This window comes from Cricetulus griseus, chromosome 8, assembly GCF_003668045.3.
Source record: "Cricetulus griseus strain 17A/GY chromosome 8, alternate assembly CriGri-PICRH-1.0, whole genome shotgun sequence".
NCBI classification, from domain to species: Eukaryota; Metazoa; Chordata; class Mammalia; order Rodentia; family Cricetidae; genus Cricetulus; species Cricetulus griseus.
Window position 1 is genome coordinate 51,837,359 of NC_048601.1, and position 26,042 is coordinate 51,863,400.

The following is a 26,042-nucleotide window of genomic DNA, read 5'->3' on the forward strand; positions in this document are numbered from 1 at the left end:
TGAGAATGTTTCTAGAAAGGTTTAAGTAGGAGGGAAGACCCATCCTTAATGTGGGGGGTCAGCATGCTGTGTTCTAGGGGCCTGGATTGAGTAAGAAGGAAAATGGGAGTGGGCATCTCTGTTTCCAGACTATGGATGATACTATGTTGCCAGTTGCCTCACACTCTTGCAGCCATGCCTCCCTGCCCTGATGGACTGTATCCGCCTTAAACTGAAAGCCAAAAGAAACCCACCCTTTTAACTTTTTTGGGGGGGGGTATTTTGTTGCAACAATAAAAAAAGTGACTAACACATTGGAATTAACACCAGAATAAAAGGATGACCTTCTTTTCATTAAAGGGACAACTCTCCTGACCCAAGTTGTGATCACCTGAAGCCATTGATACCACAGTATTCATATAACTTTGTTGACAGTCTGTGCATACTCCAAGCAACTTCACTGTCCCCATTTCTCATGTGTGTTGGGAACTGGCTGTGCACATGCATAGCCAGTGTTCTGGGCATGAGGAATGGCTGATGAGAAGTCACTGAGACAGAAACAGGTATAGGGTGTGCAGTTGTCCTCCAGATGCCCCCTCCCCGGAAACATCCTGTTTCCCTGCATCATCCACTCTAATATCGTCCTTTACTGTCACACTGGAGAGTTTTGTTGTCACCCATCTGCTGATTCCATATGCGTTGGCCTAATTCTGGACTTTCTACTTTTTTTTTTTTTTGAGTCTATTTATCTCCTTTTGCACCAGGATCTCCCCATCTTAATTACTAAGCTATTTGCTAAAATGGGTAAACCCTACTTGACTTAGTGATTCCCTATTATTGACGACTTACATTGTTTCCAGTGTTTTATTGTTACAAGTTACATCATTCTAAGTCATGGTAATTAAAAAAGCAATTCTAGTCAAGACAGACTGTGCCAAGTTGTAAATGCTTTGTATAGATCAGCTCACTTCATCTTCACAGCAACCCTTTGAGGGACGCAGCTGCCTGAAGCTCTGACACATGGAAACCCCAGGCACAAAATGGCTGACTTACTTGTGTAGGCTCACACATTTCTACATGGTAATGATAGGTTGTGAGGCCAGGTAAGCTGACTGGCAGTTGCACTTTGGTTCACCCATTTCACAGCAGACAAGGGGCTGAGAGAAAACAGCATGGGCCCCACTCTTGCTCTACTCTGACTTTAGTCACCTCTTAATTCCTCTTTACACTAAGTGTCCTCATCTCTATCAGGGGATGATAGATCTTCTGAACTGAGTCACTGGGGCTTCTGGACCAAGACAGAGCCTATTGGCTCAGAGAATGGTCCCTGTGGTCTTAGAGCTCCTCCTCAAGTGCTCTGTAGGTTCTCTGGAATGTATGACTTCTGGTGTGAAGACAGGAATGTTCCAGGTAAAGGGATGGAATTGTTGGGTTCAGCCTTGGTGTTAACCCTTTGGCTGAACTCCTGTGGGTTAGGTCCTGGTCTCTAGGAGCAGCAGAACCAGAGCCAGGAATCCAGATTCACATGAGCAATTGAAAACCTGCCCTCACTAGAAAGAAGGGAAGCAGGAAGGCAGGAGGAAGCTATGGCTCCATAGGAACCTGCCTCCTCCAGGCCCCTAGAAACTCTGGGGCATATGGACCCACAGAGTGCACCCCTGGAGAAGAGGGCATAACCCAGCAAGTTGCCTGCTGACCACCCAGGAAATTCTCACAGCTAGTAGTGGATGCTACTATAACACGGAAGGGGATAGATGTACCCAATGTACTTTAGATGTCACAGAACCCATCAAAGGAGGGTTAGGATGACTGCCTCCCACCCAGCAGCTCCCCAGGGCATTGAGAATAAAACTCCACGTCCCACAAAGATCAACCTAGGACAACCTACACCTGGCTGCTCCCTTATCTCCATTCCATTCAGCTCCCTTGCTCGTGCCTCTGGACCACTCTGGGCTCTCTCCTACTCCTATTACTACAGTGCACATACCACCTCTACAAAACCCATGGCCTTCATCCTTGTTTGTTCTTCCTGCCTGGGCTCCCCTGTGCATCTTTCCATGGCTGCATCCTTCCTTTCACTCAAGTCTCAGCTCAAATGCCATCTCCTTTGAGAGGACACCCTGCCAATCCTGTCTTAACACCCCCCGCCCCGTAACCCTCAGTCACACTGCAGGGGTAATTTTCATCACACTCCACTCTACCTGAAATGGCTCTGCTTGCTTATTTTCAGTGGTTGCTTTGTGTCTGCCTTCATCTCTACCGGCTCCTAGGGACTAAAAAAGTGCCTGGCACACAGTGGGCACCCCACACCTATTTGTTGACTGACAGAATACATCTTCATTATGTAGATGGCAAACTGATGCTCAGAGAAGTCACATGACTTACACACAAGGTCACCAGCTGCTGAGTGGCAGAGTCAGATTGCTTATTCCTTGACCCTCTAAACAGCCCTGGCTGACGAAGGAGGTGCCTGATGGTGCCAACCAAAGGCTCCCCAGCTCCTGGTCTGGGGTCTGCAGAGAGGTGGGGGAGGGGCAAGTGCCAGGGTCAGAAATTAGACACACTTTCTGGCTGCCCCTTGGAGGTTGTCTGAGTTATCTGTATTTCCTGGAGAATCTTGGGGGCAGCGAGCCCCTTTGCCTGAATCCCTGCCCTTCATCAGAATGCACTGGCCAGCTGTGGGGTGGGAGGGCGGGTGCTGTCTGCTGGGTGATCAATGTTAATAATAAACATTTAGAGTTAATAAGCTTGGGTTAACTTTGCTCGCTTGGGTGACTAATGGGCTTCCTGGAGCCCATAACTCAACGCTGTCTGGCCACATCTCTGCTTCCCTGCCTGGCTTGGGAGCCCCAGCCTGCTGGGAGATGTCACAGGAGCAGCAGGGAGCCTGCTAGACTGAAGCCTTATTTATGGCAGTGAGCGAGGCACTTTGAGGCAGTAACAGGCACTTCTCTGGCTGGTGCTTGGTTCCAGGAAAAGGAGACAATGCAGTGGGGGATACTAGCTGGAGGAACTTGTGTGAATTCTGCCCCCATCCTACATCTTCTCACCTGTCAACCAAGTCCACCAAAGCTTTCCAAGAACCAGAACTTGTAATGGATGTAAAAGAGGTGGGGGGTGGGGGGAGAAAAAACACTGGACACATGCCAAGGGTTGGTCATTTCTGTTTGCAAATGTATAAGATGTTGAAAGAGACAAGAAGGTACCTGTAAAAGACAGCTCCATCCTTGTTCCTTGTCCTCAAAGGGTAGTTCCAGGACCAGAAACATGGCGTGGCTGGGACTTGTCAGGACAGCTGACACTCAGACTGCCCACATTTGCCAGGCCAGTGTCTGCATGTTAATAAATTCTAATAAGACTCCTGTGTACATGTGGTCTGGGAAGTGTTGACCCAGAATGTCCATAGCTAATCAGTAACTTGAGCATTCCTCTCATTGCTTTCCCAGAGCAGACATCACTAATCAATCACAGTACTCTTAACAGTAAAGCCTAGAAATGGCTTTAGAATTCATTTCTGTATAGCACTACCAGGAACTCCTCCAGTGTTCAGAGCTGGCATGCAAAGTAATAACTGACTGCTGCCCTGAATTAGAAAATCCAGTCCATCCCCTCTGCAGAGTTTCTGGAACCGATTCCATTCGCAGAACAGGTATGATGAGGCATAAGAAATGAAACTATGGAAACTGTGGTAGGGACAACTCACAAGGCCCAGTGAACCATGGGATTCCTGTTAGTATGAGTGAGAGGGCCACTGAGCACTTGAGCATCTTTTGGGAAGAGCAGGGTAAAGCTGCCTCCCTCCTCCCACTGAGGAGGGAGAAGATGCCCTTCCACCTGGTCCTTGGACTGATTCTTGCTTTGGTGTCTTACAGCAGCATCACAAGCTAGCATGATAGGCAGATCATTATAGGAACGCCTCAAAATGACTTTCAGGGCTAGGGAGATGGCTCAGCAGATAAGGTACTTGCTGCCCAAGCACAAGGACCAGTGTTCAGATTCCCCAGAGCACACATAAATGACAGGTGTGAATGTCAGCCACCCTGTAATCCTAGCTCTTAGGAGGTCCTCCAGGGTAAGCTAGTTAGCTGCTGGACTAGCCGAATTCAGCAAGCTTTGGGTTTGATGAAAGACTCTGCCTCAGTAAACAAAAGGTAGACAGCAACTGAGGAAGACATCCCATCTCAGTCTTTGGCTTCCACACACAGTCGTGCACACAGACATGCACAACTACACACATGCCCACACAAACGCCAATGAGCCTATGCACATGCTTGCACCCCACATACACTTTCGGAAGAGGAAGAGACTTTCAAGGGGAGCACTTCCTCCAGAAACGGCTAGAGCTCTAGAATGCTCTAGAAACTTGTGCAGGTCCATCGATGCTGACGTGACAGTGACTGTCCCATCACCATCACCATCACTCTGCCATTGCCCCACCCACCCACATTTGCATTCCCTTTTGTTTTGTCTTCAAAGCTTCTCATACACAGCGCAATCTGCGCCAGTAGACGGCTTTGCAGAATCACATCTCCAAGATGGAATTGCAGGATCAAAGCCCACAACATTTTAAACTTTAATAAGGATGGCTGTCCCCAAAGATTGTGTAGATCACATGCCAACAGCAGTGTCAATACTGCTTGCTGAACCACTTCTTGCCGATACTGGATGTCATCAATATTTCATATTTTCTCCAATCTGATGGGAGAAAAATGACGTTCTATTGTTCTTCTAATTTGCATTTCCATGACTGCCTGGGAGGCCCAAGTCTTTCGCTTGTTTGTTAGCCATTTGCATTTCTGTGCCAATGAGTGGCCTAATCATATTCTTTGACCATGTGTCCTTTGTTTTTGCTTTGCATTTTATTACCAATTTCTCTCTGTGGGTTGAAAATACTTACTCGTTTTCTTATGTGAGGTCTCCTTCTGTGTCAAAAAGACATCTGCCAGTGCTGTGGAAAGAATGCCACAGGAAGAAGCCATAGGAACAAATGCAGATTCTAATGTGTGGGTCTGTGAGCCCACACTGTCCTAGATGAAGGAGATGGAGTGGTTGATCAATGTGGTTAACCAGGTATGACATCAGGTTGGTGAGTTTAGGGGACTATGGCATACAACTGCTAAGACAGATAAAAGGGACCTGTAGGTGCATTCCATCAGACGTAGGGTTTAAAGTGCTTGGTTTGCCTGCCTTTGGGCAAGAGGTCAGTTCAGGGCTCCTGGAAAAGGGTGATAGGGCTGCTCTTAAGGAGTTTGGTCCTGTTTAGCCTGGAACAGAAGATGCCAGGATACTGGAGCAGATGAGCCTATGAGGGGTCAGCACAGGGGCTGTAACACAAGGCAGGAGGGCGTGTCCCAATGAGAGGGAGGAGGGAACATCCTCCTGACCATTTGCACCCAAACACTTTTACCCTACTCTCTGCTTTCTCTTCTCATGGTGCCCTCCATTTCCAACATGCTGTGCATGGCATTCATTTTGCATACCATGTCCCCTCCATGTCACCTTCATTAGGATAGCCTTTGTCTGCTTTGTTCACAGCTGTGTCTCCTCCATAAACAGTTACCTTTGCCATCTGCTTTGCAGAAGCAGGACTAGTTGCCTAATAGAGAGCACCCCCAGGAGACGTAGATAAGCAGAACATGCCTGGCTATGTTTCAGGCTTTTTGAGCAGAGGACCCCAGTTTTGTCTGGGGTTCTCCCATCAGGGTGAGGTCTGGAACACAAGTCTGTGGGGCTCTGGGGGCTGCTGCCATCTAGAGCACTGGAAACTCCCCAGCTGGGTCAGCTCCTGTTTATGTCCAGGCTGGTCCTGCACCCTGCCCCACCTCTGGTCAGCCCCCGTCCAACTTCAGCTCTCCCTACATCAGGAGCTACCCGTGTTTTGGAAAATCAATCGACATCACACTAGACTGAAAATATCTCAAAACATTGCTTGCAACTTCCTCTTGTTCCAGCAGGCCCCCACCCAGGAGGAGTGTAGCAGCTTTTCACTAGCTGTTGATTTTCTAGAAAGGCTCTTCTATCCCTGAACATAGGGACTTTCCAGTATTTTTCTTCCCCTAGTGTTTTTCTCTCTTCATCTTTTTTTTTTCTTTCCTTTGGCTGCCCACATTGTGTTGTCCTGACACAGTCAGCAGTGTTGAGCCTGTAGCCTTGGGCTGGCCACTGGGCTCAGAGCAACATCGCTGGCTCCTTGGGCTTGGGAACAATGCCTCCATAATTCATTGAGCGCTCCCCTTGGATGACATTTTCCTGTTGCTGATTGTCTGTGAGTTCCAGGCCTGCACAAACTGCTTTTTCCTGCAGCTAAATTTAAAAGGGCCAGACCCTGGAAACAGTGTACCAGACTGGCCTCATTGCAAGGGCAAAGGTGGTGTGATGGCTATTCTTGGTTGTCGACCTCACTACATCTGTAATTAACTACCAATCAATCAGCTTGGTACACCTGTGAAGGAATTTTCTTGATTGAATCTTTTGAGATGGAAGATCCATCCTGGGCCACACCTCTGGTGGTAGCCTGTATAAAGGACACGGAAGAAGGGAACACTTGATCTTTGCCTGCTTGCCTTCACTCTCACTGGAAAATTCATTCCTTCATTGGTATTATAGCCTACTTATTTGAGATTACAGCATATTCTGAAGATTAATTGAGATACCCAACTTCATAGCCTGAGAAACTATGGCTTTGTTGAGATTCTATCAGGAGACAGCCACTGTTGGAATAGTTGGAACATAACCTGTAAGCCACTCATATATACATATATATACTCTTATATTCTATATATATTCTCTCTATATATAATATATATTTTCTCTCTATATATTCTGTCAGTTCTGTTTCTTTAGAGAACCTAGACTAATACAGATTTTGGTGTCTAAGTGGTCAAGAGCAACAGAAGTATAAGAATGAATTTTTTAAAGTACCTGGAACAGGCTTTCCAATTGCTGACACCCATAGTTACTGAAGCCTCTGCAGGTACTGAGGGCTCTCCTGGAAGCTCGGAGAGTACTGAAAGCCCATGGTGTGAATGATTTTACAAACTTAAGGAGACAAATGCATTTGATTATCCTGATTCACCAACTGGCCACTCTGTATATAAAACTTTTGAGAATTTGTGGAGAAATAAGGCAGGAAAATGATGAGACTGGATTATGACAAAAGAAAAGAATGAGCTGCATATAAAGTTAACTAACATCTAGCATTTCAGAATATGGCGAAGGACAACAATATACTCAGTAATAAGATTGAGTGGCTCTGGATTCACATAAACAATCTGAAGGTTTTTGAGTATGCCCTGGGAAACTCTTGCTTTTTCCAGCAGCCACAGTGTTCAGGTTGCAGAGGATCAAACTGAAGCCTTCTTTTTAAGGTGGATGAGTTAGATGAATTACAGTGAAGATTCACATCCCAGTCTTGGAGACTACAGGCAGCTAAAGTAAAGGCATTAATTGGTAAAGAATGGGGTACTGTGACATGATGGAGATGCATGGAAGGGCCCCACAGACGCCAAGAACTTTGAACCCTCAGATTCTCAAGGGTTCATCTCACCTGAGGAAGAAATCTCTCTACCCTTAGCAGAAAATGTACCCACACCCCCAATACCCAAAAGATCACCTTTTCCTCCTTTGCCTGAGGAAGTTAATCTTTCACTGTCTGCTAAACCAGCAGTGACTTTCCTGAAGGAGATGCCAGACATGACAATACTGATGCCCCTCAGTGATGGAGGAAGTGCTTCTGTGTGTTTGTCTTATTGGATGATACAGTACTGTTTGGCCAATGAGGCAGCAAGTTAGGCAGGACTAGGAGTCAAGGAGGATTCTGGGAAATGTAGTAAAGAAGTGGTGATCCAGGCAGGAAGTGACATAGCAGGGAGACTCATATATAAGCAAGGGCAAGAAGGAAGTTGGTCCCTTTTCTCTCTTCCTCCTGGTCTCTGCTCTGGAGTCGCCATGTGATCCGCCGGAAAGAGAGGGTGCCAGTGGAAGGTGTCCTCCATAAGATAAGTCTTATAAACTATATAGATTTATGATAATTAAGACTGAGCTAGCAGATGAGAAATCCTAGTCATTGGCCAAGCAGCATTTGTACCTAATATAAGTCTCTCTGTGTTACTTGGGACCTTAACATGGCAGCAGGTGGAACTTGGGCAGCCTGGCAGAAAGCGCCCACATGGTGGCAGGGCTCCAGCTTTGGATTAAAGACTTATTGCTACACCTCAGGACCCATCAATAGTTGCCTCTAGACCTATAATGAGAAAGAATATATTATTTATATATTTATATATCACTGTTTTAAACAAAAGGTGTCAAAAGTTTGTTTGAATGGTTGGCTGAAGCAAAAGATGGCTACTGAAAAAGCTGGAGATGCCTGCTATCCCTTGGCTTAGTGTTGCTAAAGGATTTGAAGGCTCAGGGAAGACCTACCCTAAATCTGGATCTTCTGAGGTGGGAAGGTCCACCTTAAATCTGGACCTCACTTTCTGGTGGCAGCCTACATAAAGGACATGGAAGAAGGAAGCAATTGGTCTTTGCTTGCTTGCCCTCACTCTCACTGTCAAGTTCACTCCTTCACTAGTAGTAGAGCTCATTTCTTCTGAGTTCCAGTACATTCTAAAGACCAGCTGAGACATCCAGCATCATGGACTGAATAACTACTAGATTCCTGGACTTCCTATTGGGAGACAGCATTGTTGGAATAGTTGAACCAAATCCTATAAACCACCAAATCCTATAAATAAGTCCTATATGTAATAATAAATATATTCTATCAGTTTTCTGTTTCTCTAGAGAATCCTCACTAATATAAGTAAAGAGGCTAGACCCACCACACACCACAGCCCTAGAGCACACAGGTAGCTGTGGCACTGGTAAAGCTGCCTCAGAGGCCTTCTGGCCACAGCCACAAAACTTGGGACCCAGAAAAGTTTACAGGGTCTTCACAGAGCAGAGCACAGGCAGCTGTGGGATAACCTTAGCGATCTGAGATGTTGAGAGTAGGGAGTGGCCAGCATTGAGGGTGTGCCAACCGGCTGCTGGATCCACAGAGGTGAAGGAGATTCCTTTAAAGTAGCCACAGGCAGCCTAGGAGAGCATGAGAGCCTTCTCATCAGGGATATACACACAGATGGCATGCCCACCTACTTGGGAAACTGTTTAGGGCTAGCAACACAGTTTAGATGCATGTGCCCGGAGGGGTCTTTCAGACCTCTGCCAATGTGGCCATGAAGGGAGAGTGTGGAAATGCTGGCCCCTCTGTCCACACAGGCCAGGCCAGTAGGTTTGGACACATGTGCAGTCATAGTCTCTAGGCTTGACTTGTAGTCCTATCTCAGTTTTACTGAGTGGCCACACAGGTTTTCTGTTTTGCGCTGTTAGAAGGCACGAGCAAGTCCATAACTTCAGGGAGCTAAGAACGGTGGCACAGAGTGCTGTGATCCAGGTCAGCAGCAGCAGGAAGTTCAGAAGATCCTTACCTCCCTGATGTTAGCAGCAATGATGTCTGATTGTGTGAAGCTCCTGGGATAAAGGGGGGAGATCCCCAATGTCTGGGTGTCAGCTTCATTCCTAGCAGGGAAAGGCATGGGTCATGTGACTGAGCTCCTGCACAGAGGAAGAGACCCAGCTCTGAGATTCCTTTGTCCATTCTCTTTCTGTTCTTCAGGCAGGCCTAGGGGACCCTTTCACAGGCCTTGGACCCAGGCTGGCACCCACAGTCATGGGGGCTGACACATGCTGGGTCAGCTATCCACTCATCAGCTGAACTGAGGCAACCTTTTGTCTCTGTCTCACCATATGTAAAATGAGGGCCTTTCGGGTCCCTATGTTACATGCCCACTGAATAGGAGGCAGATAAGGTGGTGCACTGAGAGCTGGGTGGATGCTCAAAGCCAAGCATGCAGGGCAAACACTGTCATTGTGTCTGGGGAGGGGAGCGAGAGACAGCAGCAGACAGCAGGTACCCATTTTCAATCCAGGTGTACTGAAAAGACAGTCCTTGTTACCACCATGACTCCAGGAATACAAGGTCACTGGAGGCTAGGTAGGGCACAAAGCCACACTGCAAAATTCCAGCCCAACAATGTTGTCTTCAGAAGGCTCTCCTTTGGCTAAGAGGGGAGATGGCATAGGTTAAAGTGGGGTTCCAGGAAGAGTAGCACCCACAGAGTGAGACTATGCTTGATGTGACTGGGAGATGGAGAGAGCATGAAGATCTCTTCTCTAGGCCTATGTATCTCAACTCAAAGTGCTTCCATCTGAACAGCCTAAAATATCTCTTTACCATACCAGTAAGGTGTGAATTCTCCTGGGTACTAGCCCTAGATCTTGGGCTGAGGAGCTCTAGGACCTGGGCTGCACCTGGCTCTTATGGGTGTGACTATTTCTGACACTCCAGTGCCTCTCTTCCTCAGTGAGTGCCTTGGGTAAAAAGGTCCCTTCCCCTGCCCCTGCCTCTTTTGCCTGCAGAGACAACAGGTTGGATTGGGACACATAGACTAGCATGGTCTCCATGGGGGAGAAGGGGAACTCTCTTACAAATGCACAGAAGCCCTAACTCCTGGCATCCCATGTTCTCCAGGACTCTAGAACCTTCTCTACGAATGCGGGAGGTTCCTGCCACCTCCACCCCTTGGTTAAGAAATCTTAGCTTGCTGGGGCGGTGGTGGCACATGCCTTTAATCCCAACTCTCGGGAGGCAGAGGCAGAGGCAGTCAGATCTCTGTGAGTTTGAGACCAGCCTGGTCTACAAGAGCTAGTTCCAGGACAGCCTCCAAAGCCACAGAGAAACCCTGACTCGAAACACCACCACCCCCCCCAAAAAGAAATAAATCTTAGTTTGATCTCTAAAACACATTCATACTTTCCCTGCCACCGTTTTGTGCCAGACATAATTCTTGCTAGCAGCCACAGGGACCCTGTCCAAACTATACTGGCTGTGGTCTTACCTCACTCAGCACCTCTGTGGTTTCTCCTCCCTAGAGTAAGAACCGAAGTCCTTCCAGGACCCCAAAATCCCTCCCTCAAGGCTGTTACTCCTTTATGACTCACCTTTCCCCTCAGTGCCCTCTACTTGTTTGTCCTAGTCCCCTGAGACCTGGCAAATCCTTGATTCAGTTATTGCTGCAAGCACATGCCCACCCCAGGACCTTTGCTTAGGCTTTCCTTCCAGACGTCTGCATGACTCATCTCTCACTTCCTTCAGGGCTTTGTTGAAAACACACCTCTTCAGTCAGGCTCTCCCTTAATTGTCCCATAGCCCTTGTCAATACTGAAACACCATGCATTAGACTGACTAGGTCTGGTGTCTCTCTCTCCACAGATGGGGATGTTTCCTGTCTGGTTCATTGCTATGGTTGGGTAGGAGCCACACATTTGAGTACACACAAATATGTTACATTTCAGTGGGAAGAATTAGCTGCCACTTAAGCTTGGCATAGCTTTACTCACAGCACTATTGATGGCTTTAGGGGTCATAGTAGAGCCTGGCATTCTCTTGTTATCTCCTATATGTCAGGGCCCAAATATTATGATATTTCAGATACAGGCCTCAGCTGGATTCCAGGAGGTTGAATCTCTCATGGTTTTTAGATGTCGGCTAGTTACCACCAGATGGCTTGGCCACAGTGGAGAATGTCTTCTAGTTTGTATAACAATAGACGTAGACCCTGGGTGGGCCCACACCTATTCTGAAGGCTAGTGAGGACATGCAGTTCTAGGGGTGTCTCTAGGATTAAAGGAAATATTTGATATCAGCTCTATACATAATAATAGATGTCTTCTGACAGTTCCCCCGCTTTTGGAAAGTTACTTAGGACAATGCTGAAATAAACCGTGAACTCCAGTACTGACTGAGAGCCCTCCTGAGATGACAAGACATCTGTGTCTCATCCTAGGGCTTACTGATCCACATTCCCCCACTCAGGGTCAGACCCAGGGCTGTTTGGCCGGTCCCAATCACAGCTCCAAAGACATCAGTCTGGAATAGATGGCCTCTGTAGCATGGGACTGATACAGGCCAGACTCCAGCACCTATAGAAGTTATTTTCTCAAATACCTGACATACACATACATATAGACAACAAAAAGAAAACTCCACATACCTGAAAAAAAGCAAATTCAAGGAGGAATGTCCATCTATCGTGACAGGGAAGTGCATCTCATCTTGCCAGTGAATTTGTATTAGTGGCCATAACCCTTTGGGCGTGGCTTTAAGCGGAAGTAACTGCTTGAAAGAGAGAAGTGGGGGCACACTCTGGTTTGGGTCACGGAGAGCATCAGAAGGGCAGAGACTGCATCTTCTGGAGCAGGAATGCTGTGGCAGTTAATATTATCTGTGTAAACTGTTCCCCAATAAAACACCCATTTATCATTTATCTTGGGTCTAGTGAGCTCATTAATACCCAGCCTTCAATTGTCATGAAACTCCTGTTCTCAGCAAGAACATGAAAACAGTTTGCTAGAGTGTCCACAGTAGGGGAGAAGAAACATGACAAATGCTGGTGTGCACTCTCTCCTTTACTTGTAGTCTGGTGTCACTCATATTTAGGGTGTGTCTTCTCAATTATCACAACATAGATAACCTCTTATAGACATGCCCAGAAGTGTGTTTCCACGATCTTTTGAAATCCCATCAATCTGATGATCAAGAGGAATCATCTTATATCTTATTCCCCTTTTCTCTCTTCTCTTTCCTCATTCCCTGTTTTAATCTAGGTCCCAAATGCAAGCTGTGTAGTTAAAAGACTTGAGTGGCTCCATCAGCTTGCATTATTCCCACCAGCCGTGAGAAAGGCTGCTGATGGTATGGCTTTGGGCAAATGACTTAACATCCCCCCAGACCTCTGTAGCCATGGTGAAGGACAAGAAAACAGATCAATGAAACATGACCCATACAAATGATTTTAGCTATCCGTTCATAAACAAGCAAAGGTGCCATGATGGAGAAAGTAAGAAAGTAGAGTTGGGCAGGCAAGTACCAAACAATGAATCTGCCCAGGACTTAAGCTTGTCACAAAGGCTAACTTAGGATGGGTCTTAGGCTGAAGCATGGAAAGCAAAACTACAAAACTCCAGAGAAAAATGTAAATAGCATTGATCATGGCAATGCTGTTTTACCTACAACAGCAAAGATGTGGCCCATGAAAGAAAGAGTTGCCAAGCTGGACTTAAGTAAACTTAAATTTTTCTGCTTTGCAAAATTCAATGCCAAGAAAATGAAAAAGACAGGCCACAGATTGTAAGAAAATATTTGCAGAAGCCATATCCAATAAAAGACTGTTGTCCAAGGGCTGAGGCTGAATACTTGCCTAGCATGCACAAGGCCCAGCTTGGGGGAAGAGGGGATTATATTTGTATAATTATACAAATATTATAAATATAAAACAAACAATACTAATATAAATACTGCTGAAGAGAAAACAACCTTATTAACAATATAGACCAAACACCCAAAGAAACACTGCACTTAAGAAGAGACACAGAGCCGGGTGGTGGTGGTGCACATCTTTAATCCCGGCACTCCGGAGTCAGAGTCAGGACTCTCTATGAGTTCCAGGACAGCCAGAGCTACACAGAAGAAGCCTATCTTGAAAAAAACAAAAACAAGAAGAGATACAGATGGCAAACGACTTTGTAGAAAGATACTCATTAGGGAAACACAATGGGGTACCATTGTATGCCTATTAGAATGACCAAAATCTGGACTGAGGAGATGGCTCACTGGACAAAAGCACTGGCTACACAAGCAAGAGGACCTGAGTTCAAAGCTCTTGCACTGTATTGGGTGGAGACAGGACAATGGCCACTAGCCTAGCTCCAGGTTAGTGAGAGACTGTCTTCAAGGGAATAAGATGAAGCATGGTAGAGCAGGACACCCAATGTCCTCCTCTGACCTCTCTGCATGCACAACGGTGCAACTCACCCATATATCCCATATATATATGTGCATATATGTGCACACATATACCACACAAACTCTTGCTTTCTATGTCTGTGATAAAGACCATGACCAGAGACAACTTGGGGAAGAAAAGGTTTATTTGGTTTACAGTTCCAGATCACTGTCTGTCATCAAGAGAAGTCAGGGCCAGAACTCAAGGCAGAAACCAGGAGGTAGAAAGTGAGGCAGAAGCTATGGAGGAATGCTGCTTTCTGGCTTGTTCCTCGTGGCTTGTTCATCTTGCTTTTCTATATGACCAGAATCACTTTTCCAGGGGTGGTACCACCCCCAATAAACTAGGCCCTCCAACATTAATCATTTAAAATAGAGCATCCGAGGTCACATGCACAGATGGCTAGGGCAGGGTGGTGGTGGTCTGTGTTTCAGAGCCTGAGTCTTGGATATCATACTCAGGGTGGCTGAAATAAAGCACTGTGCCATTTCCTAGTCCAGGTTTTTTGTTTTTGTTTTTATTTTTGTTTTTGTTTTTTTCTGAGACAGGGTTTCTCTGTGTAGCCTTATTCCAGTTTTCTTCTTCAAAATGTGGATCATATCCTCCAAATGGATTTTTCAGCTCATTAATAGGCCATAACCTGCAGCTGGAAGCCCCCTGCCCAGATCTCCAGGATGAGCTAGGCCCCAGGGCACCTGGCCTGTGATGCCTAACACCTGTTCTGCATCCCAGGGCCATTCTCAGCCCTCCTTTTCCTATTTTCTTCCCTTCAAACTGGACTAGCAGCGGGTACAACCCAATCTCTTTCCCACATGTGAACTGACAGCTTCAGGGCAGCTCAGGGTTTTCTTTGAGCTGGGGAGCTGAGAGGGGGTTACCTACTCTCCCTGGTGGAGATCATTAGGATGCAGCAGGCAGAGGAGCCTCAGCTAGGCTGAGCTTTCATTTCCAAAGGTTGGTCTGGAGGCCGGGAGATTGCACAGATAGGGGAATGCTCTGCCGCTCAAGGCTAACACTATTTCTGCTTGTCTAGCAGCCAAGCTCCTTAACCCTTGCTGATGCTGGTGCCTGGGAGACAACCCAAGGTTGCCTGCTGATGTGGAAAGTAGCAATGGGGGGTTATGTGCTTCATAATTATAAATCATTCGTTCTCATATATATCTTCCAATCCCAAGCTAAAGAAAGGGTTTCTCTGCATTGAATCTGATCCAGCCCAGCTCCTTGGAAGGTTACTATCCTGGAACATCACATTTTACAGATGAAGACACAAAGACTCAGAAGCCAAAAGTGGCTTGCCCAGTCTCAGCATAGCTGGGAGGGAAAGTGTAGGGAATGGCTTTTCTTTATGAAAGAGATACTCAAGGGTCTTGGGTGAGAGGCATCAGAGACCTCAGCATCCAGTAGCCTTGGGTTCAGGGTGTGTCTTGATGGCCTTGGATAGACATGCTGGGCTTCTGGTTGAACAACCTCCTCTTAGCTTCACTTCACTCTGGGATTAAAGCATTGATGGATGTCATTCTGCTTAGGACTCCATGTCACTGGTCCTGCATCTCGATACTAGGCCTTTTGTGGCTTATACACATTTATCTAGTTACCCAACGATTCTGATGTTTACCCATTGATTCTGTTGGCTTTCTAGGTAGATAATGGATTCACATACAATAGCTCAGTTTGATCCTTTCCTCTCATGCCCTACCCCATGCTTTCTTATGTACATAAACATAAATATTTATATTTATGTAAAGTGGCATTCTTAGCACTGATGATTATAAAATCAGAATAACTATCAACTGTGCAAAGTTGCAAGATGCTCTAATTTTTACAGCATAGAATATTCAGGCAAGATTTAATTCCTTACATAAAGTACACAAGCACATTCATCCTTAATAAGTGGAAAATCATATGTATATCAAAGAATTGTTTTAAAATACATTTATTATTAATTATCAATAAATGTTTGATTTGCCTAACTGTTTTACATATGCCCAGGGTTGTGTAAAAATTTCTTGGTCCTAAGGGGGGGTTGGGGAGCAGGGGAGGAGTTTAAGAAGCCCTGCACTAATCAACAGAGTGTACAGCTCAGACACCTAGCTTCCTGCTTTGTGAGAGCCATTATGGGGGAAGCCTTCCTGTCTCTCTTGGCATTTCCTTGGAGAAGGACTTTCCTCTTCTCCTCCAGGAGCATTCTGATCGTGTTGCCCTGGATACTTACTGCCTGCTCTGCCAGTGGGAGGTGTTCCTGTTCACAGGCAGCTCTCCGGGGTGATGAGCACCCTGAAGAGAGGGCCAGGACCTTCCCTGCCTCTGCTCCTGGTGCACACAGCACTAACTGCTTAGCATATTCACTTGAGCACAGCTGAGCACATGACCAGAAGGCCAGAAAGGCGCAGGTCAGAGGCTTCATCTCAGACCCTAGCCTGAGCAGAGGCCTTGGCTCTGACTGTCACCAGGTTGAGGGTAGGTACCTATCTGCAAGGGTAAAACAGAACTTTGGCACCTTGCCTTCTTGCTCTTATCTGTCTATGTGCTTGGAGGGAAAGGGTGGAGGATGCATAGAGCATCCTAAGGGGGCACCCTAAGCCCCCTAACAAACATTAAGGCCTGAAAATATCAACATATGCAGCTTAAGAACAGGGCAGGGCACTTCAAATACACTTCTAGGGGAAGAAACTTATAACTCAAAAAAAAAAAAAAAGTCTTTGGACACTACAAAACAAGATGAAAAAACAAACAAAAAAATAAGCCTTGAAAAAATCAGATTGAAAAAGCACGTGCTACTGAAGAAGCACAAATAGCTATCTGTGAAATACATCACCAAATGCTGCCTGAAGTTTGGGGCCTGGACTCTATTCTAGATGCGAAGGCCAAGGCAGACCCTCCACAATCCTTGCTATGGGGACACAGCTCTCACCAACCACACAGTGGTGAGAGATCCAGCTCTCTCAGAGGTAAGGGACAAGGCAGCATCCCAGAAGACAGTTGCTAGGACCCCTGAGTGTTGGTAAGCATACTCCAGGCCCGTGAATACTCCAGGCCCATGCACTCAGAAAAAGGAGAATCCAGTCCAGCCATATGTCCCATTGCTTAGCTAAATAGTGATACGAGCCCATAGGGTATCTGCTGGACTCTGGCTTCAGCCCACTCTTCTTCTTCATCTTTATCTCTTACTCTTTCTGCTCTTCCATCCTTCTCCTTCCTGCATGCTTTCTCATCTCCTTCCACGACTCCCTCAGTCTCTTCTCCCTTTCTGTATCCCTCCCTCTTCTCATATTCTTTCTACCAGAGGTCTTGCCCACTTGACAGAGGGTGAAAGACATAGTCCAGACCCTTCTGAGGCTCCCCAGGGTTGCTGAATGGTTGAGTGGGCAGGCCCTTGGCCATGAGACATTTGTTCACCAGAATGATAGATCCAGGTTTACTCCTGGCCACTGAGGAAGCTCTGAGTTGGGGGTAACAAGTTTCCAGAACCTGGCCTGAAACTAGCTGTGGTGGTCCTCTGGCTTTCTTGGTATCAAAGCTGGGCCTGTCCTACCCACCACCGCCTCACCCAGATGCTGGAGGCAGGCGTATTTATTGAAGGGTGGTGGGAGACCAGGAGGTAGGGCTGGGTGTGGGGAGGGCATCTCTGGCTCTTCCAGCATCATTTCTTAGAACCTGACTTCTTCCCCAAACCTATCTTCTTACTGCTCCTCCTGTCCTTGGGGAAAGGCTGCAGTTCCACTTCAGGCTGTTTCAACCTAAATATGCAACAGGGAGAAGCAGGCCCTGGGCAGCAAGCAAGCAGGCAGGCAGCCTGTCCCAGCTGATGAGGGCATGGCCCCGGAGGGAAAGTGGCAGGGGACAGCTCCAACTTGGGAGCCCAGTGGCACCCATAGTCTAATCCTAGCACTTTCCCATCTTTCTGGAAAGAGTGACCCTACAAAATTTTGATTTGGTTCCCTGTCACCATCACCAAGAAATTTGCTGGAATCTGGGGCAGCCTCATCCTTCTGACAGATGGGTCTAGACCGTGGGGGCTTGCTGCAAAGTGTCTCCTGGTGCACAACCCTGACACCCAGTAGGATACTGCAAAACAGGCTGGAAATCAGGAGTTGACCTGTACCCAGGGGGACACAGATTTCCAAGGCATAAGCCATGCCATGCTAGCCTGAGTGGCCTGTGATTAAGCTAGGGATCCTATAATGAGCCATCTCTAATCTGCCAACTAGAGCCATAGGGAAAACATACTTGTCGGGTGGGGTTGAAGGTATTTGTTCCATTTTGTCGCCAAGCGCCAATGAAGAGATGCTTTCTTCGAAATCTTCAGATTGGGCTCTTTTTGCTGGATCAGGCTCTTCCAGACTTTCGATATAGGTCGACATGCTGCAGGGAGGGGTGGTAGAAAGGCATAGCATTGGGGGTCAGAGGTGAGAGCCCAGAGTTCACTCAGTGCTATCCCACCCTTTTCCAGCCCATAGCTGGAAATGGACTAGCAAAACATTCTTCCTCCCAATTGTGCCAAGGGAGAAACTGCTCTGGGAACCTGGGAGTCAGTTTCTTGGCTTCTGTGAAGGGTTACATAGCCCTGGGTCCCATGCTACCAGCTACCTGGTCCATGCTATACTGAGCACTAGCAATGCCTGCAGGATACAGAGGACTTTGCAAAGCAGCAAAGGAAAGCCACGTGGCAGCCAAGGAAATGATGCCACCCTGCAGTATGTGGGCTGAAGGTGTCCCCAAATTGATATGCAGAAGTCCTAACCCCGGGAACTTAGAGTGCAGCATCAGTATAGGCATAATTAGTTGTGATGCAGTCATTCTGGAGTGAGGTGGGCCCCTAATCCTATGCAACTAGTGCCACATTAGAGTAATGCTGTCACCAAAGCCAACGAGAGGCTAGAATTTGACTTGAGAGGAACTGTGGTCCTCTCAAGTGGATCCAATTTCCAGCCCCAGAACTGAGATGATGTGCAGATGCTGTTAAAGCCTCTCAGTTTAGCTATTTTGACTTCTCTAAAAGTGCTGTGCCTATATGGCAAATAGATCACTGACATGAACTGCACTCAATTCTCAAAACTGGCAGTCCATCACCAAGGTGTCAAGAGATTCAGTGCCTGGTTACACTCATGGACGGCAGCCTCTCACATAGCAGAAGGAATAAGCTAGCTTGTAGGCATTCACTTCACTCATGAAATCTCTGTGCTTGTGACCTAGTCACTTCCCAGTGTTCATATTTCTAAGACCATCATCATGGAGCTAAGGATTTCAGCACATGAATCTGTGGCACACGGCACCTTGCTGCAAAGACCTCTCCTTACTAGTCCCTGGCCACCTCCTGTTGTGACTCAGCTGGTCCTGCCTCTTCTAAGGTGGGCAGAAAATGGGCATAGTACAGTGGCCCAGGGGTGAAGAACTCTCTCCTAACTGGTAGCACTCACAGCACACCAAGCCTTCACTTAGTGTTCATAAAGATCACGACTATTCACAAACCCTTTGAGGTTCTCACACCAGCATTTGCATACCATATTATCTTTACGAGGTTTCATTCTAGCATGAACATCACAGGATACTTGACAGTTTATATGATGCTTTGTCCTTCATAGATTACCATGTAGTTTACCAAGTGCTGCGCAGGATACAGCACTTCAGAGATGACTGGGAACTGTGCAGGGTATGTGACAGCTTGCAAAGTGCTCTGCTGCTTAGGATGAGCTGGTCTGAGAGGAGGCCCAGCAATTTCTGAAACCCTTCCTAGTTCACAGGGCACTCGGCAGCTCCCACTGCCCATTGTGACTTATCAGGGATGTAGCAATTTACAAAGGACTTTGTCTCTCACCCATTTCATGACCATTTTGCAAGGTTCTCTGTGGTCCACTGAGCACATTACAGTTTACACAGCATTAAGCTTATGGGGCCAAGACTATTTTCGAAGCACCTTTGTCACTGCAGTGTGTGGCCGTTTCTGATAGATTTTGATTGTCTCCTATAAGAGCAGCCTTGAAAAGATTATGTCCCATTCCTTCAGGACATGACTGAAGACAAAGGTCATCGTTGTGGTGTAGCCTGGACTTCCTATTCAAAGCACATCCTTTTCCTTGCTGGCCCTCAGTATCTCCTTCTGTAAAGTATATGTGCCATAACAAGGGCTCCTAGCTCAGGGTCCTCAGTCACTCTTCTGTGCACAGCCACCCATCCAGACTCTAGCAAAATAGAGCAGAGAGCTGGGAGCCCTCAGTTCGACACTCCTCTTCCTGATGAGCATGCCATGTCCTACAGGCAGCCAAGGGCCATAGACACACTTGCAAGTGTTACACAATTGTATATTTTGCAGCCACAAAAGAAAAGAAAAGAAAAAGCCTGGCCAAAATCTCCCCCACTGAGCTCCTATAGCAACCAGGGACAGACACAAACTCTTTCAAACGTCTCTGCCTCTGCAGTCTTCTCAACCTGATTGTGAACTTTTAGCAACTTTTGGGGGTTCTTCTCTCTCCCCAACCAGGTTTAACAACTCTTCCCTGATTGGTCTTATTTTTCACTTTATTTGAATACCCACATTCAAGACAATCAGGGTCCAGCTGGCACCCAATACATTCGGCCGTTCTGGGTTTTTCAGAGACAGAACTGCTGCAGGAACCGAGGGAGGAAGAAGAAAAGGAAGACTTCAGGTTTGGCTCTAGCCACTTGCTCATCTTCACTGAAGGAAGGCTACCCTCAGTGAAGGCTGCCTTTAAGACAGGCAGGGGACAGAATTGTTCCTATGCAGGAAATTCATTTGAGTCAGCCTCCAGGACATGACTAGTAGTTGTAGGCAGGAGGACTCATTTCTGCCTCAGCCTCCAAGATGCTATACTTCTGCTGCAGATGAGAATTCATTCCTGAGCTGCTTCCAACCTTCATGACCTGCTCCTTGTGTTCCCGTTGTTTGACCAGCAGATTTGTTCTGCAAGGGAGTGCTCTAGGTTGGTGCCCTGAAGCCCTCTAAGAACTTTTAAGCTGTAACACTTTTCAGAGCTCAAAGAGCTCTAAGAGGTCATCATCCTTCTGTTACCAAGAATTCAAACCTGATCCATTTAAATTGTCAAAACCCTTGTACCAAAGCACAGTGGGGGATATAATTAAACACCTCCCCATTTGCTTAAAGTGTAAATAAATCCACCTTCCTTTCTTGTTTCCTAGTATCTTTTAAATACAGGGATCTAAGATGCTGAGTTTATAACCATAAATGCCCAGCAAGACCCAACGTATCTCTGGCACATTCTTTTTTACGGTGAACAGCTCCTGAGATTCAGCTTTATAACTCCCTGGACCTGCCAATGTCTGGTCTCCAGCAACTCTATTCTCTTCTCTTGGTGTTCTGAGTGATGGAGACTCAGAACACTCAGGAATTTCTGTCTGCCTGCCTTATCCCAAGGTTCCTCCTCTTCCAGCCTTTTACACTGAGTATTCCAAAATGGGGTCACTTGGTGTGACCTCCGTGAATTTTCCATGAATGGATCCCCAACCTCAGGGTGAAGCAGATTAACAAAAACCCAACTCAGCTCCTTGGGGTGAGCTGGCATCAAGATAGAAAGCTGCAGCCAGGTATGGTGAGTTATACCTTTAATCCCAGCATTTAGTATTAAAGGTGGATCTCTAAGTATGAGTCCAGCCTGGTCTACAGAACAAGTTCTAGGACAGCTAGGGATACACAGAGAAACCCTGCCTTGAAAGCCTAACCAGCCAACCAAGTAAACAAACAAAAAGATAGAAAACTGCAGATATGCGTGGGAATGGGGGAGTTAACTTGGTGCTGTAGGGTGAGCCACAGTAGCTCAGCTCTGCATGCAGATATTACAGATGCCATTATCCTGGTTTTCATCATTGTCTACCACATAGAGAGCTTGTTAACAAATACTCTTGTAAAATCCTTACAGTTCTGCGAGGCTGAATATTATCTTCATTTTAAAAGTAAAGAGCTAAAGATCTGGGAACCCATCTGATCAGTCCACCTGCCAGTCACTCAGATAATGCAAGGCAAAGCCCGGGCTCCAACCTTGTCTCAGGACCTCTAACCTAGCAAGTTTCTCAGGAACCTGCACTGTGGGGCACAGTGGAATTTGGCACCTGCTAGTCTTTCTCTAATGCAGACTTTAGCATAAAGCCCAGGTTCCTCCTGGACTATACTGGAGTGCCCTGAGCTCAGACACTCTACCACTCACCAGAGCCAGCCCAGAGATGCTTAGGTGGCAGCACCTTAGTTGGATGCTTATACCTAAGCCTACTCTACCAGTGACTGTGACTGTGAGATCCACTGGAAACCCAACAGAAGTCAAGCTAAATGAGCATACCGGTTGGAACTGACAGGTGTGACTGGACTCTGCCCCACAGACATCTTTCCACTCTCTCCAGCTGAGCAGGGCACCTTGCAAACAAGCAGTGCCTTCTTTCCCCCACACAGCCCTTTATCCAAACTTAGACTCAAAGAGACAAACAGCATGACCTTGTTCGCCTCTTCCTGCCTGCTCTCCTCTTCCCCTGCCCACCTGCAAAGCCCTCCTACTGTAGCTTTTGCTCAGGGGACTGTAGGAAGAGGCTGCACCCTACTTCCCTGTCTCTGACTTTTCCCCACCTCACTCCTTTGGCACCACCTGCTCTCCTACTCCTGGCCTTCCCACAGCCCAAGTCTTCTGCCCCATTATTCCTCCCGAGGGATGCCTTGTCCAGTTTTACTTGAATTTGTAGTTGTCTGGCAGGAAGTAGCCCATCTTGCAATCCTGTCGAGCCCGGAAGATCTGTTTCAGCAGATTCTGCTTGCTGAAGCCATAGCCATTTAGGACACAGCCCCCAAAAAGGAGCTTCCCACCAGCAAACATCTGTTGGAAGACAGGAAAGACATGTAATAACAAACACTTCAATATAGTGACATAGTGGCATGACTGATAATGACAGCCAAGTTCCAAGTCTTAGCAGGACTGGCCACAGGCTTCTCAGAGCTGGGTTAGGTCTCAGGCCTTTGATAGCATGGGAAAGTGTGCTAGCCTCCCTCAGCAACCCAGGGACACATGATTGAGTTTAGCCCCTGCATAGGTCCTCTTAAGTCTGAGGAAAGCCCAACCTGCTCAGCTTTTGGCCCCTACTGGGGTCTTGTCAGATGTACACTTCATACTTTCCCTAGGGAGCAAAAAGGTCATGTTCTACCCTGCTCATATGACTCCTACCCACCTACCTACAGCTACCTCAAACCCACATACTGGAATGTACCATTCAGCTCATCCTATGGGATGGGGGGGGTCTCATACCCTCTACTCTCTGTGTATATAATTCTTCAACATGGACACCTGTCTAGAGATGGCTAGGCAAAGTTATTCACCATACCATTATTATGGGGAAAAAGAAAGAGAGGAAGAAGGGAGAGAGGGAAAGATCCCAACTGTCCAATAAAAGCAGCATAGATAGTGATAACAAAATAGACTCAAGTCCAGTGGTAAAGATTCTGGTGCTACAAACTGAAGATGTGAGATGGTGCTCTGTTATTTTATTGGAAAGACAGTGTCCTAAAAATATGTGTGTAGAGAAAGACAGCAAAGGCCAGATACTACAATGTCAGGTGGATGTGGCCTAGCAGGGGCTCCAGAAAGTAAGATCCGGATGGTAGGAGGCTGTCATCATTTTCTAGATTGTATACCTGACTTTTCAATAAACACATAAGGTTTATAATATTTTGGTATCATTTAATAACAATCAGATAAATAGAATTTGATTCTCTGTGTTAATGTCACCCAACCCCCCCACCCCATCTCCTGGGACGGGGAATGGGAGTCTGTTGGATGACTCTCAGTAAATCCTGCTCTCTGGGCCTCAGCATTGGTGGAGAACATCTGCAGGTTTTGTTTTTCCTCCCTTGCCCCATCTCCAATCTGGCTGAGACAGTAGGGGCTGCTGATGGATGTCTAGACCTTTACAGGACCCCTGCTCACCAAAATCATCCCGTGTACCACAGCAAACTTCTTCACCATTAGGGGTGGATCCTTCTGCAGGGGCCCGTCCAGGTCATACCGCAGTAGGCGGTAAGGATCATGCTGGCACTGCCAAATAGAGATGTGGAAACTGGTCACCCTGATGCAAGAAGATACATATTAAACTCCCTGCAGCCATCACTGTCCCCAGAGGAGGTCTCCAGATCTGCTCTGAGCCCTCTGTGGAGAAAGTCATCACTCCTCTTCATGTGACAGGCCTAGGTTTGCCCTGGGATCTGCGGAATATGGTGTCCTTCACTCTGGAAGGTCTGAGGATGAGCGTCCTGCTCCAAGTGGACCAGACTTAGGAAGCTATGTTGCACAGCCCAGAGGAGCCTTGCACCCCACCTCTCACTGGCTGTTCCTCTTGATCCCTTTGTGGTGTTTAACCATTGTGGGATGACAGCATTGATGACTAACTGTTAGCCAGAGCAGAAGCCAAGTCTGTGAAGTCCACCACTACCCTCTAAGCCTATCTGCAGACTCAATGCCATTCCCTCCATCCCCCCAACTACTTCAGGTCACATCTTGGTCCCATTCACATTTATGGCTGGGATAAGACACCTAGGCATTTCATTTCTTAGTGAACAATTAATAGCCTCAGATGAACTACAGTCAACTGTACATTCCCACAAGGACAGGGATTATATCTGCCATGAAACAGGTGAGCCCAGAGCAGGTTCTCAGTAAACATTCTCTAAACTGAAGCAAGCTGGAAATGAAATGCAGGAAACAAGTGTAGCTATGCTACAGGGCTGGGTGGAAGGCTTGTGGCTGGCTGCTCTCGGGGAAAGAGCCAGGACAAGGGCCCCGGTAAGGAAGGGAATATCTGATTTTAGAAGGCCCTTAAATGCTGAGCTCCTGAAATTGGCTGGCAGGTAGCACTCCTAGAAAGAAAGGCTAGAGGGAGTGCTCAGGCAGATTTCCCACACAAATTCAGAACTCTGCAGCAGCAGATGGGAGTAGGGCAGGGATAGTGCCACAGGCTCAAGGAGAAGGACAGCTTGGAAGAAGTCACCTAGCTCACATGTTCACATAAGTCTAGGGGTTCAGCCTTTCACCTTCTCTGACACAGTTTTTGAATGAAGGCATACTCAAGATGATGAGGCTGGACTTGGGAACAACCCTAGAGGGAGAAGGGAGGTTCCCTGTGCCCTCCAACACCCCTTAGACTTAAATCAGAACCTCAAACTGTCCTCATCCCTGCACAGGCCACCTCCAGGTATACTCAGTTGCCTGCCAAAGCCCTGAGCATCCAAGAAGCTCATTCTGACCCTAGGAGACAGAAGACATACATTCCAGAGCTGTCCTGTCTTGGCCCTCTCAAGGGCCTGCTGTAGCTGCAGCCATACTGGAAATACCTTCAGGGACTGGCTGAACCAGTAGTAGGTGTCCAGAGCCTGGCACAAGCCCAGCACATGGAGGGACTTGGGGACAGTCCACAAACATAATAATGAATTCTAAGAACATGGGTGGTGGGTACTGTCTTTGCCCTGAATATTCACACCAGTTGTGGACACAACTGTGCTAAGTGCTCTGAAAGAAAAGCACTATGCCTTGACCTTGTCTCAGTGGTCAGAAGAAGCGCCTGCCCTGATGTGGTGGCATTCATCCTGGGAGAGAAGAATGAGAAGAAGAGAGAAGATGGGACAAAATGATGCAGACAAAAGGGAGTGTATGCTAAGGCCCTGGAAAGAAAAGGAACTGTCAAGACACCCAACCCATCCTCATACAGTGGGGGTTATATTTGGTTCTGTTCCCTGAACCTGGCCCAAGGGGCCTCCTCACTGGATTCTGGACCAACCTGGATGCAAGGTGAGGAACGGCCCTGCTGTCGATGGCTATACAGTGTGTCCAGTAGCCACTGTAGCTGTGCAGTACCACTGGGATTCTGACTCGACATTATCCCGAATACCAGCACTTGGTTGGGGTCTCGGGGTGCAGACAGGAAGCGCTCTAGCTCCAAGTCGGACACCAGAGGTGCCTTCACAATACACTTGCAGCCGGCCCGGATGTCTTCCTTGCGAATGAGCCTCCGAAGCACCAGTGGGCAGTCATAGGGTGAGGCTGCCCACCTGGTGGGGCTTCGTACCTCTCTCAACTTCACTCTACAAAGAGGAGCACAGTGGTAGGACCCTGTGGGCAGGCTTCAACCTCTGCCCCTACTGCTCTTATTTCTAGACAGAAAGAGGCCCACTGCAGT

The 26,042-nt window shown here is 47.2% G+C and overlaps 1 protein-coding gene across 1 annotated transcript in view; it reads right to left on the reverse strand.

Moving 5' to 3' along the window:
• Positions 1 to 17,505: 17,505 nt before the first annotated feature.
• Positions 17,506 to 26,042, reverse strand: part of CUNH3orf20 (chromosome unknown C3orf20 homolog) — a 45,181-nt gene continuing 36,644 nt past the window's right edge. The window contains exons 12-16 of the mRNA XM_027428993.1: positions 25,644 to 25,947; positions 23,801 to 23,908; positions 22,554 to 22,696; positions 18,093 to 18,227; positions 17,506 to 17,602 (exon numbers count right to left, since the gene is read on the reverse strand). Coding sequence (XP_027284794.1) covers positions 17,506 to 17,602; positions 18,093 to 18,227; positions 22,554 to 22,696; positions 23,801 to 23,908; positions 25,644 to 25,947 — 787 coding nt within the window. The remainder of the gene's footprint in view (positions 17,603 to 18,092; positions 18,228 to 22,553; positions 22,697 to 23,800; positions 23,909 to 25,643; positions 25,948 to 26,042) is intronic.